The sequence below is a fragment of the Aricia agestis genome, chromosome 6 (assembly GCF_905147365.1).
Source record: "Aricia agestis chromosome 6, ilAriAges1.1, whole genome shotgun sequence".
NCBI lineage: Eukaryota > Metazoa > Arthropoda > Insecta > Lepidoptera > Lycaenidae > Aricia > Aricia agestis.
In genome coordinates, this window is record NC_056411.1 from 16,644,473 (window position 1) to 16,657,966 (window position 13,494).

Genomic DNA, 13,494 nt, shown 5'->3' on the forward strand with positions numbered 1-13,494 from the left:
TGTAGCCAGTTCACGCACTCCCGCGCGCAGCGTTACACATAGGAATTACGCTTTTTTGTAATCCCGCCAGTCCCGCGGGTTCCCGCTAAATTTTCGATTGGGATTAGTCCCGCAAAATGCATGCGGGATCCCGGTATTTCGGGATCCCGGTATCCCGGTATTGCATTCCCTACTAATTACTAAGTAATGTATTTCTAAATTACATTCTGCTTTTTCAGAAGACGATTATGATAGTAATTATCCTTCTTTTATTCGTTCGCATAACGTATTACACTTAACTCACACTTATCATGTTTTATTATAAACAAGTTAACGTAAAAATTAATTATTTTTACGCGTTATAAGTTTATCAAAAATCATTTTTAAACAACATACGGTAAAATAAAATAATCGGCCAAGTGCGAGTCGGACTCGCGCACGAAGGGTTCCGTACCATTATAGAGCAAAATTAGGTCAAAATTTGTGTTTTTTGTTTTGGAGGAGCCCCTCTTGATTTTTTATTAAATACTTATTAATATTATTATTAAATATTAAAGTACACATAAAACTAAGAATTGTGTGAGAAATTCAAGTACCTTATTATTCTGTTGCTATTATTGACATAGAGCATATAAATATTAATTTTATTTTGTTTTTAGTATTTGTTGTTATAGCGGCAAATATACACAATCTGTGAAAATTCCAACTCTCTAGCTATTCCTGTTCTTGAGTTACAGCCTGAAGACATACAGACGGACAGACAACGAAGTCTTAGTAATAGGGTCCCGGTCCGTTTACCCCTTGGGTACGGAACCCTAAAAACCAGTCCCGTGCCGTCGGGCATAGTGAGCTCGCTATCGGTGATATTATGTTACAAACAGGAGTCAAGTTTTGTGAGTAATATTCGTGAAGCTTTTAGTTTTTACGAGGATGCAAGGTATGAAAATTGGTACGGCGAAAGTCAATTTAATGGCGAATATAAACCCAAAATTTTGTGTAAACTGTAAATACACAAGTGTCTTCTTTCGAAGTAGTATGCATTATGTGGGACAGAAAAGAGAGAGACGAAGTAAGGAAAAAGATAGAGATATGTGCAAAAGATAAGTTCGAAGTGGAAATAGTGAAAAATAAGGACCCCCAGGTTATTCTGTATGGGGTGCTGAAGTCGAACACGGACGACGACATTTGTGACGCAATCCGTGTTCAGAATAAGCACCTCATACAGCATATCCTGGATGGGGATGAGGACAGGATAAGGGTTAAATATCGAAAGCGTGGTAAGGATGCCCATACTGAGCACGTCGTGCTGGAGGTGTCTCCGGAGATATGGCTGTGCCTCACTAGAGAAGGCCGCGCATACATCGATATGCAGAGGGTGCGGGTCGCCGACCAGTCCCCCCTAATACGGTGCTCGCACTGTCTGGGGTACGGACACGGGAAGCGATTCTGCGCCGATATTGCTGCGGAGGTGAGGTGCGGCCATTGCTCCGGAACACACCACAAATCACAGTGTGAGGGCTTCGAGGGGGGTACCGAGCCATGCTGCATTAACTGCAAGAAAAATAATTTAAAAGCAAACCATGGTGCGTTCGGCCGAGAGTGCCCGATAAGACAAAAATGGGAAGCCATAGCACGTGCGGCGGTATCGTATGATCCTGAAGACGATGCGTTCGTGGAACGTACATGGCTCTACGAACTCACACGTAACGATACTACGATGCCGTCGCAGTACAGCTGCTAAGAGAAATGTAGAGCCCGATAAGCGTCTAAAATAAAAATTATATTGCTAGTAGTAAATATGAATTTATGGCAGCAATAACCAAACTGTAGCAATGTAGTTAAAATATGTAGGTAAATGTAATTTTATTTGATAAGTATATATTATTAATGTCTATAATTAGTGTGTAGGTATTAAAAAAAAATTATATATATATATATATATATATATATATATATATATATATATATATATATACAGGGTGTAACAAAAATAAGTGATAATACTTTATCACTTATTTTTGTTACACCCTGTAAAAATTTTTTCACTTTTGTATGGGGAAACTCGTGACGCTCGGACCCTTGCCCATACAAAAGTGAAAAAATTTTTTGGTCTTTCAGCGCTGCTACTTTCACAGTGAACTCTCTACAAGGAACACGTACACACCCTAAAGTATTATCACTTATTTTTGTTACACCCTGTATATATATATATCCACATACAAAACAAAATACAAATGACTACTTTGCACTTATTTGATATAGCAAATATGGCAAATGTAAATAATGTATTGCAATAGAAAATGTAGTAAGACTGTAGTATGATATTATATGTAGAATTTAAGTAAAATATAGTATATAGTTAATATAGTATTGTCGATAATTATAGAATACTAGATGTCCCGCGCGGCTTCGCCCGCGTAAATTAGGAATTTTACGGAAACCGGATATTTTCCCATAAAAATAGCTCTTATGTCCCTACTCCCTTCACTTGGTTTACTCTATATCTGTGCCAAATATTGCCATAAAAATTGCTCCAGTAGTTCGTAATTTCTAATATTTCCCCCGTTTTTCCCACATTTTCCTGAGTTTCTTCGGTCGTATTAGTCTTAGCGTGATGATATATAGCCTATAGTCTTATTCGATAAATTAACTATCTTACATACTCTCAGTTCAAGCAAATATACTCTCAAGCAATATTAAGTATCGATTTTTTTAAATTATCGCTTGACAAACTCGAGTCTCGATCTAAAAGACTATGCAAAGTACCAATAACAGGGTCATTATAGGCTCATAAGTCATAACCATGGGACGATGTATGGTATAAAATGGTAGTGATGATGATGATGATGATGAATGTAATTTGCGTAGTAGCATATGCTTTCCGTTCTTAAAACAACGCCGAATTTCCCAAACTTGTATCTATAAAGAATCAGGAGTTCTCTCAGCACCTTCCGAACCACGGTATACCAGGTATATCTCGGTGCAAAATCATGCTTAGAATACTTCTCACGAAACCGAAGTCACCACATGTTTCCATATAAATTTTGAGAAGTTCCCTCGATTATTTATGCATCCTTCATCAGATCACCACTTTTGTGAATATAATACCAAATTGGGATGATACCACATATACCAAAAGAATAATTTTGAAAATCGGTTCACAAACGGCGGAGTAAATCGCATTCAATATTATTCTAAATTGAAATAGAATAATATTGAATGCGATGATAGCGCCGTCCGCCGGATCTAATGTAAAACATTCCAAAATCAACAACTCCTTATAAATAAGAAATTAATTGAAAAAACATTTTCCAGTAGACCAAACTGTAAATCTAAACCATTCTCGAATCTCCACGAACACACACAAAAAATTTCATCAAAATTGGTCCAGTCGTTTAGGAGGAGTTCAGTCACATACACACGCACACAAGAAATATATATATTAAGATAAGCTACAGTATTATTGTATTGTTTAACTGCATTGTTAATCTTAACAACCCTGGCGCAACTGATCGGTCACTCTTGGCTGAATGTAGGCAAAATCTGCTATGAAAATCGTTATGGCTCACATTTGTATTTTAACTACAAAATAGAAATAAATAAGACAGGCAACTAATAGTAGTTGTAAAATAAAGTATAAAATAAAACAAGGTATATAACTATGGGTACAATATAAGTAAATAAATAATGTAGAATAAATGTATTAAACGTCTCTCAATTTTATGTAATAAGTAAAAGTAAAGCTGTGATAAAAATGAAAAATGATGTAAATCGAAAGAAAATAATAGTTGAATGTAAAAAATAAATGTCAAGAAAAATGATAAATTGTATTAATTGCTAAGTTGTGACAACGATGGAAAAGTTATGTATGTATAAAAGGAATAATGTCTTGTACAAAATGTATATATGTAGGTGTAAATATAACATGTATAACTGCTTAAAATACGAACATGTAATAAATAAATGTAGAAATTGTCCCTTATCATGTAAGGGGGAACAAGAGGTCCCAAGTGAGGGGCCATTATAAAAAAAAAAAAAGTATTATGATTTCTGAGTAACAAACAGTTCTTCATTGAAAATAACTATAATCTAATAAAAATATTTGAATGAAACATTAATATCTACCTATAATTATAGCGCGTTTCTCTGATAATATTATATTTCTTAGCTCTGACTCCATTCTCCATACCGATTTTAATCAATTTAGAGGTTTAAGTGAGTAGAGCTAACGGTCAGTTCTTTATACAGCCACACTTTCATTTTACATCACTTTTAGGATTGATTGATATTTTATCAAAAAAGTTTAATTTTTTAATTCAAGGTTGGCAACGATAATTTATGCTTAGCTAAGTGCCACTTTTACATAATATTATGGGCAATTCGTCTCCAAGTTACTCTAGGGTATGTTCAGGCTTCAAGGATTACGGGGGATTCTTTTTGAATTAATTTTATTTAGTCAGCATTAAGGTTAGAGGAAAATCGTATAGTGCGAATAAGACGTGACAGTCCAAGGGTTAAAGTTAATATAATATTATGTCTTGGACTATAGTAATATTATTCGAATATCCTAGTGTCCAAGAGTCATATTATTATCATCTCCGAGCTTCTAGTACTAAAATGCTATAACGCAAACAAGGCACAGTCCAAACGCTATCACCTAACACTAACCCATGTCCCCTGCACATAAGGGTTATACCACGGGCAGTATAACCGCGAACAAGACGGTATATAGTCGGATCGATGGCCGGCGACACCCCGCCCACATTTCACGCCGGAGGTGACGATTGGCCGACTTCAGCGCACACCTTGCCAGCGACCCGTCGTGATTATGGTGAAAATTGTTAACCGACTTACAAAATAGGAGGAGGTTGGTTTGGCTATCTATACCGATTATAAAGAGGAAAAGTTCGTTTGTATGTTTGTCGTATTGACTATTGAGGCTCAAAATTGTTAGACTCAAAAGTCAAAACTAATGAACTGATTTTAAAAATTATTTCACCTAGATGGAAAGCTAATAGCTACGTTTTATTCTGAAGAATACTAGAGATACCTCAGAAAATTGCAAAAATTTCGAGGCAAAAGTTAGCGGGGTCAGCCAGCATAATACTTAACATTTTTTGGCAATGTTTTAAGTGGAATATGATTTTTTTAACTTGATATACAACTCCTCGCTAAAAATATGCAGGCCCATTTACGCAGATTTGGTAACTTGTGAAACTTAAGCTTAGGTTATCATAATATTTTCTTTTCGTAAATACGAAGACACAAAACGGTATTCAACTTGCAATCAGCAATTAACTTTTATCCCGACTGGCGCAGAGGCAACATATTGATTATATTCTGTGTAACATTTTTAAATTTCTATAACAGTACCTATCCAAGTAGGTATTAATACACATTTTATTACAGTTCTGCAACAATTATGCAACTAACTACACAAGCTAGTACACAGCAGTCACCAACATCACAAGTTATAAGAAATATGTGTGTAACATATCCAACTTCATAAGTACAATCCAAAATCTTGTTATACCATTCCATTCACAATGACGAACACGGATATCTACAATCAAAGGTGGAATCTCATAAATGCTCATATTCCGTTGCCTGTCTGTGCAAACAATAAAAAAAAACAAAAAAAAAAACACTCGAAATACGTTCATAATGGGGCAGATGCGCAGGCGCACAATACCGAGCGCCCAGATCGACAGTTGTGATAATTTGAATATGGAACGGTAGCGGAGCGTGGTGAGATGACCGGATTATGTTCGTAGTTATGATGTTTTGTTACGCAATTAAATCGCATAATGCAACAAATCTACGGGTCTACAGCCACCTTTTGGATGTCGGTAAGAAGTCAGATGCTGCTACGCGGTTAGTCGGTGAAATACTTCGCAGTTGGATAGTACATTTTATTTATTACTAGTGTGAGTATGTCTGTTTGTATGTAACCTGTTCACGGTTAAACTGCTGAAAGTTGCAGTGATATATTGAGTCTCGGGAAAGTTCATAATATTATTATAAGATCATTTGAAAATAGCCCATTGTACATTTAAGGAAACCTGTTTTTACTTACCATAAACTGGTTTTGAGAAGAACTTTTCTGGTGATTCAATGGTCTTCTTGGGCGTCGCCAACAACTCAGCTCCTGCAATTTCGTTGTCCGGATGCAGGAACAAATCTTTTGTATTCTCCTTGAACATCACATCTAGAAAGAAGATAAAGAACTTTGTTATATACACTTCAATTATATGTATGTGCGTTATGCTTCGATGTGTGAACTTATATTCAATAGCTAGTGTGTATGACAGTGACGTGGCTCTATTTATGGGTATATGGACAAGTACACTAAATACGTAGAACTGTTAATGGAATCAGGCGTTACTTTGCGGAAATCCATAGTTTAAATTTAGTTTGTTATTATTTTTAGCAATATTCCGCGAAAACAACTTCCACCTTTAAGTAAATGAGTGAGTGTACGCATAGGCATGCGTACAGCACCTCCCTCCTCCCACACTGCCTATGCGTACACTCGCATGCAAGAACTTGCATACTGCAACTAAATTTAAACGTAGAACTGTGTGACAACACTTTGTCAAAGCCTAATATAGCCGGACAATTAATAAGCCAGCTTAGCGGGCCATTAGCAGGATATTAAGAACACAGCATTTTAACCCTCAGGCCTCAGAATTATCTGAGGCCTGAGGGTTAAAATGCTGTGTTAGAGTGTGTAGTCTCAAACAGAAAATTTGTAAACGCGATGTCGAATCTATTAAAACTTATTAAAGTTTTAATAGATTCGACATCGCGTTTACCAAGCTTTTTTTAGCAGGTACAGAATCTTACAAATTTTTGATTAGGAATACCAACTACGAATGGTACCTAGTAGGTGCAAGGGCGACGCAACTCGCAAGCTTATGACTAGAGTCGGAGGGTTGGGGTAATATTATGGAGGAAAGAATATATGAATAGTTCCAATATCAATGTATAAAACTATATAGTATACATTTGATATCTACTCTACCTAGCTCCACCTTTTTTTAAGTTCGACATCGATATTATGTACAGCTCGACCGAAAGTGACGGTCGGTTTTCGACGTGGGAGAGCCATGCTTCGGCACGAATGGGCCGGCTCGACCGGAGAAATACCACGTCCTCACAGAAAACCGGCGTGAAACAGCGCTTCCGCTGTGTTTCGCCGAGTGAGTGAGTTTACCGGAGGCCCAATCTCCTACCCTTTTCCCTTCCCTACCCTCCCCTATTTCCTTCCGTACCCTCCCCTATTCCCTTCTGTACCCTCCCCTATTCCCTTCCTTACCCTCCCCTATTACCCCTTAAAAGGCCGGCAACGCACCTGCAGCTCTTCTAATGCTGCAAGTGTCCATGGGCGACGGAAGTTGCTTTCCATCAGGTGACCCGTTAGCTCGTTTGCCGCCTTATTTCATAAAAAAAAAAGTGTCGAAAATCTTAATCAGTTTTTAAAACCACCAACCCATCAGACGGCAACGCTTCGTGTCAGTTGGGTATGCCTATTGTCTAGCAGCAAAAGAAATGTCACAAACCCTCTTTTATACAATTTTTAATAACATAACTTATAGTCGCATTCGAGCTAGAGTTATGAGTTATCTAGGTTTCCATTGCTGAAGTATTTATAAAAAGATACGACGTCAACAGCTCATCTCAATGTGGAGAGAAAATGTTTATAATTAACGTCGCTAAAGGGTTATCCAGAAATAAAACTGCAAAATGTCGCTGAGAACCTGCGAAACGCGTGTCTACGCGGAGCGAGTATTTATATAATTACTAATTCAATTAGAGTGCCCTCCACTGCTATTTAAATAGCTGCAGCTCCGAGGGCAATCACGAGACATTCTGTGGCCCGAACGCCATTACTCCGGCGGAAATCACCGACCTCCTCGACACAAAGAACTGTAAAATCCGAGCAATTTGTACCCTCCGCTGGCGCGGACTATATACTTATCGATTTATCGCAAACACACTTGGCGCTTTAAAAAGTCAAGCGGGGCCCCGGCGAGCGGCTGTCGACCCTCGGGGCAGGGAGGTAGAGTTTAATGTCGCGAGGGCTCGGCGGGTGCATAATACTGTTTGTTTCCCCGGTGCGTGTAAAAATGCCGTCTTGTAGGCGCGGGGAGGGACCCGGGCGACATTTTCCCGGCGGGGAGGGGGGGCCACCCGCGCTGTCGTCATTTCGTTGTCATCCGGGCCGTCTTTATGCGCGACGCGGCGCGAGCTCCGGCGCCGACAATGCCGCTCACAATTTTTATTCTTTTCGAGAAGAAAATGCGAAAAAAAGGACTCGCAGAAAATCATGAACAATGCCGCCCTTAGGCGGTATTACCGCCGCGAAATGAATGCTTTGTTAGATCGGGGACGTTCGAGTTACGTTAGACTCGTCATTACGAGCCCGTCACATTATTTCGTTTTCAATTACCGAGAGTAGGCGCCCGCTTTCTTTTTGTTTACTTGGAATTATTATTAATCTCCAAATGGAGGCTGTCTCGAATTACGCCGCCTCCTATTTTACCCGTAGAACGTCTACGGGAGCGAAATATAATGAAAAGAACGCACCTGAGTGATGACTCATTGTAATATTTATCGAGAATAATAAAAATTAATATTTATTCCCAGTAAAGATCACAAGTCATTTTCAGTAATTTGTTAAATTTGTGTACACCGTAGAATGCAGTTCATAGTATAGCTTGCTCTACTTTACATTTTGGCTGGAAACTTTTAAACTTATCAAAACATTCTTAGTGGGCTACGAATAATAAACAGTTTTTATTATTCGTAGTAGGCTATATAGTAAATAAACTCCGTAGCACGTCATCAAGGCAAGTAACTGATATTATGAAAGATGCGAAATAAAAGCAAAGCCAAGTAACTCTACATAACCAGTTTGAAAATCAAGAAGCTAAGTACAAAGCAGAAAGTGCTAAGTTGTCAGATTAAGTGCGGATGCGACTTGGCTGAACTTGGCTGAACTTCCTAAGTGCACATCGCACCTACGTATTTGCTGCAATCACACTTTCGTCAAAGATTAGATAGTTACTAGCGTAGCTTTCGCCTTTATTCTCGCTGCACTAACTAGTGCAGCGAGAATAAAGGCGAAAGATGATGGAACCCTAAAACATTACTTGCTTTACCAATTAAAACACCTAGAAATAGCACAGCCTTTACTATTACTACATATTTGTCTGTTCCGATAGTGACAAACTTGGGCACATTATACTCGTAAGTGGGAAGTACTACGGAAATTAAGGGCCTGTTTCACCACTTTCTGATAAAGTGCCGAATAGGCTATTCACAACTTTTTTGACAGATTCTCCATACTTGATCTGTCAAGTCGGTGGATATACGTCACTTATCAGGAAGTGGTGAAACAGGCCCTTAGTGTTCAATATCAGTTACTAGATGTTATCCGCAACTCGTCAATATTCGTTTAGGTATCGCTATTTATTATTCGGGGATAAAAGCTATCCTAAGTCCTTATCCGGAACTCAAAGTAATACCTACTTTGAGTCCCGGATAAGGACATAGGAGCGAGATGGACGACCGAGCTACTTTGCCCTAGTACTAATTTTGCATCCAGGACCAAATTTCATTAAAATCAGCTGTTAAAAATAATTTATAAACGTGGGAGAGCCATGCTTCGGCGCGAATGGGCCGGCTCGACCGGATAAATACCACGTTCTCACAGAAAACCGGCGTGAAACAGCGCTTACGCTGTGTTTCGCCGAGTGAGTGAGTTAACCGGAGGCCCAATCTAACCCCTACCCTATTCCCTTCCCTATCCTCCACTATTCCCTTCCCTTCAATACCCTCCCCTATTACCCTATTCCCTCTTAAAAGGCCGGTAACGCACTTGCAGCTCTTCTGATGCTGCGAGTGTCTATGGGCGACGGAAGTTGCTTTCCATCAGGTGACCCGTTTGCTCGTTTGCCCCCTTATTTCATAAAAAAAAAAATTATAAAGTTTGGCCCTAGCCAATCTCCACAAATTCTATAAGGCTTCATAAAAAGCTCTCATCAAAGAGCTTTACCACACCTCTCATCTTTTGATATGATTGGTAGTGATGCGCGGCGGAAGACAATGCTTTGCGCGCTGCCGATTTGTAAAAGCGTCACGTTACATCGAGCTTTTATTTTTGAGCTTTCAAAAGCCCCTGAACTTTGAGACTCGCCGCCGTGATCACTTTTTTATAACATTCGAATGTACGAAAAAATAATACACGACTTACGGTGAGGTCACTTGGAGCTTTTGAAAGCTTCGCGGCATCTTTGTGGCCATTATTGAAAAACGAAATAAGCCACAAGGTCTGTCTCACTTGTAGTTGATTGTAGATATACCCTTTACTAATAAAAAGATCTAACACTGTATATATCTATCTGTACTTGTACGTTATCACCTTGTTAAAAGGGAATAGAAGTACATATCATATAGCCGGTGGATGTCCGCTGTCGTTAACTCACCGGGAAGCTATCGTGGCGTTACCATGGTAATTGGTAACGTCCAAGCAACGTCAGGCGCCTCTACGTCGCTGCAAAGCGCTGTTTTTCTTAAGCTTAAGTTTAAAGCAGCGCTTGAAGCGACGTCTTCCGACGCTCGGGAAATACGATCGTTGCCGAAAAATTACGAAAATTTCTATTAGCATTATCACTTTGGGAGCACTGTACACAATACTAGACGTTTCACGCAGCTCTGCTCGGATAGTTGAAGCCCCGCAGGAAAGAAGCCTACGCATTTTTTTTGGGTCAGTTGAGATTTTTGTATGTAAAATTAATCTTAATCTTAAGTCTCACTGCTTCTGAGTCATACAAGTCAGAGACTTCAAAACTCTCTGCTGAAAACCTTCCTGCAGATCGGACATTGTTCGTTTGAGTCGAAATAGTTATGGACCACCGTCGGAAATGGATCACCATCAGGCGATCCGCTCGTTGCAAGCCCAAACATTTGCCAGAGCCCATCGCATTAAGAATGCAGTTTACGACTTCCAAAACCCATAACCCTTCCAAACCGTTTCCTTATTACGAAAGGGTTATTGCGATAATGAGATTCGGCGACATTCCGGACGATCTCGATCTGATAACGCTTATCGTTTTCGTGTTCGATAACGTTCAACCCTTAAATTAGAGTAAAAAATATATTCGCGTGCGGAGCGGCGAGGGCCGCGCACGACACGGTTTGTCACCGGTGATATTGGTGGCTTATCGTAAATGGAAATTGTGGAGCCGAAATAGATCATCATCAGAATTTTTGGCTTATCCTTAAGTATAAAATTATTTTAATAATAAAATCTTAAGTAAAAAATCATAGTTGACCCATTCTCAATTCATTGGGACGGGTCAATTCGGACTGCAACGCGACGCGTAGAATAAGTAGATGCATTTCTAATTTTGTACGGATTTGACAGATTCCAATTGCATGAGACGTCTTGCCAATCTGTCAAATCCATACAAATTTAGAAATGCATCTACGCGTCACGTTGCGGTCTGAATCAACCCTTAGGAATTTAGTCTAAAAAACTTGTAATGATAAAAATAAAGGCTACATAAATGTTAAATGGGAATAATGTAGATTTTGAGTTTGTGCGTGATGCTCTCGTCGATTTTATTCCTTTGCATTTATTGAAAGGACTCTTTTCGTGGTAGTCGGATTTGATTTTCATATTTTTCCTACCAGCGGAATTGGCATTTGAGATGAGACGGAATAAAGAATAGAAAATATTTCTAAAGCCAGGAAAACGGGCCGGTAGTAAGAGTTCAGCGTCAAGTTTGAGTGAAATCCAACTGTCCGTAAGGACTAACTGAGGCTTTATTTACTTTTAATTTAACAACATTTCAATATTCAGTTACGGTTTTTGTTCCGAATTCTCCTACATCCTTCAAAGATTTTCCGGTACATAACCTCTATTACACCATATCGCTATTGAGTACATACCGAGAAGGCGGTACGAAACTCTGAATAATATGATAACCCGTAATTTAAAACAAACGGGGACGCCCAGTCGAGCCAACAAAAGCAAGGAAATAGTCAGTTTCGCGTACAAAAGAAATATCACCACAATGAATTTAGCCCGGTAGTATGGGGTGAATTTAGCCCCGTGGGGTAAAAAACGGATGTGTCAATAATTAACCGTGTGATCCGGCAGCTCTCGCCGGCGGCCATCGATTGCAGCGTTTTTGAGTTTCGCCCCATTGTACCCCGAACAATGGGGTGAGCTCGTCTTGTTTTCGCAGCGCACGCCCGAAAAATATTGCACCCGCCCGGGGCCAGTGTTCACTTGTTTTGGGAATCAACATGTAATTAGCATTGTTATTGTAGGTACATAGTGCATACTTTCCGAGCGTGTTGCGTATTTTTGATTTAGCGGATAAACTTTTAGCTCGCTGTTTACGAGTTTCACAGTTTTAAGAATAACTAGTTGGTAGCTCAAGTTTACAGGGTCAGTATAGAATTACATATAGTCGTAATATTATGCTGAAATGCTTCGGTATAACTCAAATGAAAGGCCCAGTGACGAAAGCTGCCTCTTCTTCAGAGGGCCCTGTATAATTTGTAAGGATTTGATCGTTGGAATATTGGTTCAAATTGAAAATTTCCTATTGTGCCTAAAGCCTTCAACGATAAATGGACTATCTAAATAGTCCATTTATCGTTGAAGGCTTTAGGCTACATAACAGCGACCAAAGGAAGCCAAGAATAAAAAAAGAATGCGTAAAATCGAGGAAATTATTTATCTATACATATATTAAAACGCAAGCGAAAAACTTTGTATCCCTTTTGACGAAAAATGCGGAAACGTAGGTGAATTAAATTTTGCACAGTTATAGATTATATGGTGAAGGAGTGCATCGAGCTAATATTATTTTGAAATTATGCTTTTATCACACATTTTTTAACAAATAAAACATTACACACACTACAATACGCACACTCAAGAAGATGACCGATTTTTAAGTGACAAACCTATACTTACATACGAATTATCACAGATTGGTGTCTTTAATCTGTGCGAATTATACTCTTTTATTTATGGTTGAAGTCTGTTGACAACAAGTTGACAAATTGAAAATGGATTATAGTTTTTTTTATTGAATCTATATATATATATATATATATATATATATATATATATAAAACTCAAAGGTGACTGACTGATTGACATAGTGATCTATCAACGCACAGCCCAAACCACTGGACGGATTGGGCTGAAATTTGGCATTCAGGTAGATGTTATAACGTAGGCATCCGCTAAGAAAAGATTTTGATAAATTTCAACCCCAAGGGGTTCAAATAGGGGATGAAAGTTTGTATATAATAATACTTCTTAACGCGAGCGAAGCCGCGGGCAAAAGCTCGTCTTAGATACTATTAGACAATGCTTACACGGCCAGTCTGAGATCAGCTGAGTCCCAGAGACGAGAGTTGAAAAAATATGATAAAGTCAATATTTTTTTACAAATTAAACGTACTAGTCCTAATGTCGTTGAAACT

General features: G+C 38.8%; 1 protein-coding gene across 2 annotated transcripts in view; it reads right to left on the reverse strand.

Annotated features, from left to right (window-relative positions):
* Nucleotides 1-13,494, reverse strand: part of LOC121728392 (Fanconi anemia group J protein homolog) — a 78,965-nt gene that overhangs the window by 34,103 nt on the left and 31,368 nt on the right. For both annotated transcript variants that reach the window (XM_042116563.1, XM_042116564.1), the window contains exon 3: nt 6,056-6,187. In XM_042116563.1, coding sequence (XP_041972497.1) covers nt 6,056-6,187 — 132 coding nt within the window. The remainder of the gene's footprint in view (nt 1-6,055; nt 6,188-13,494) is intronic.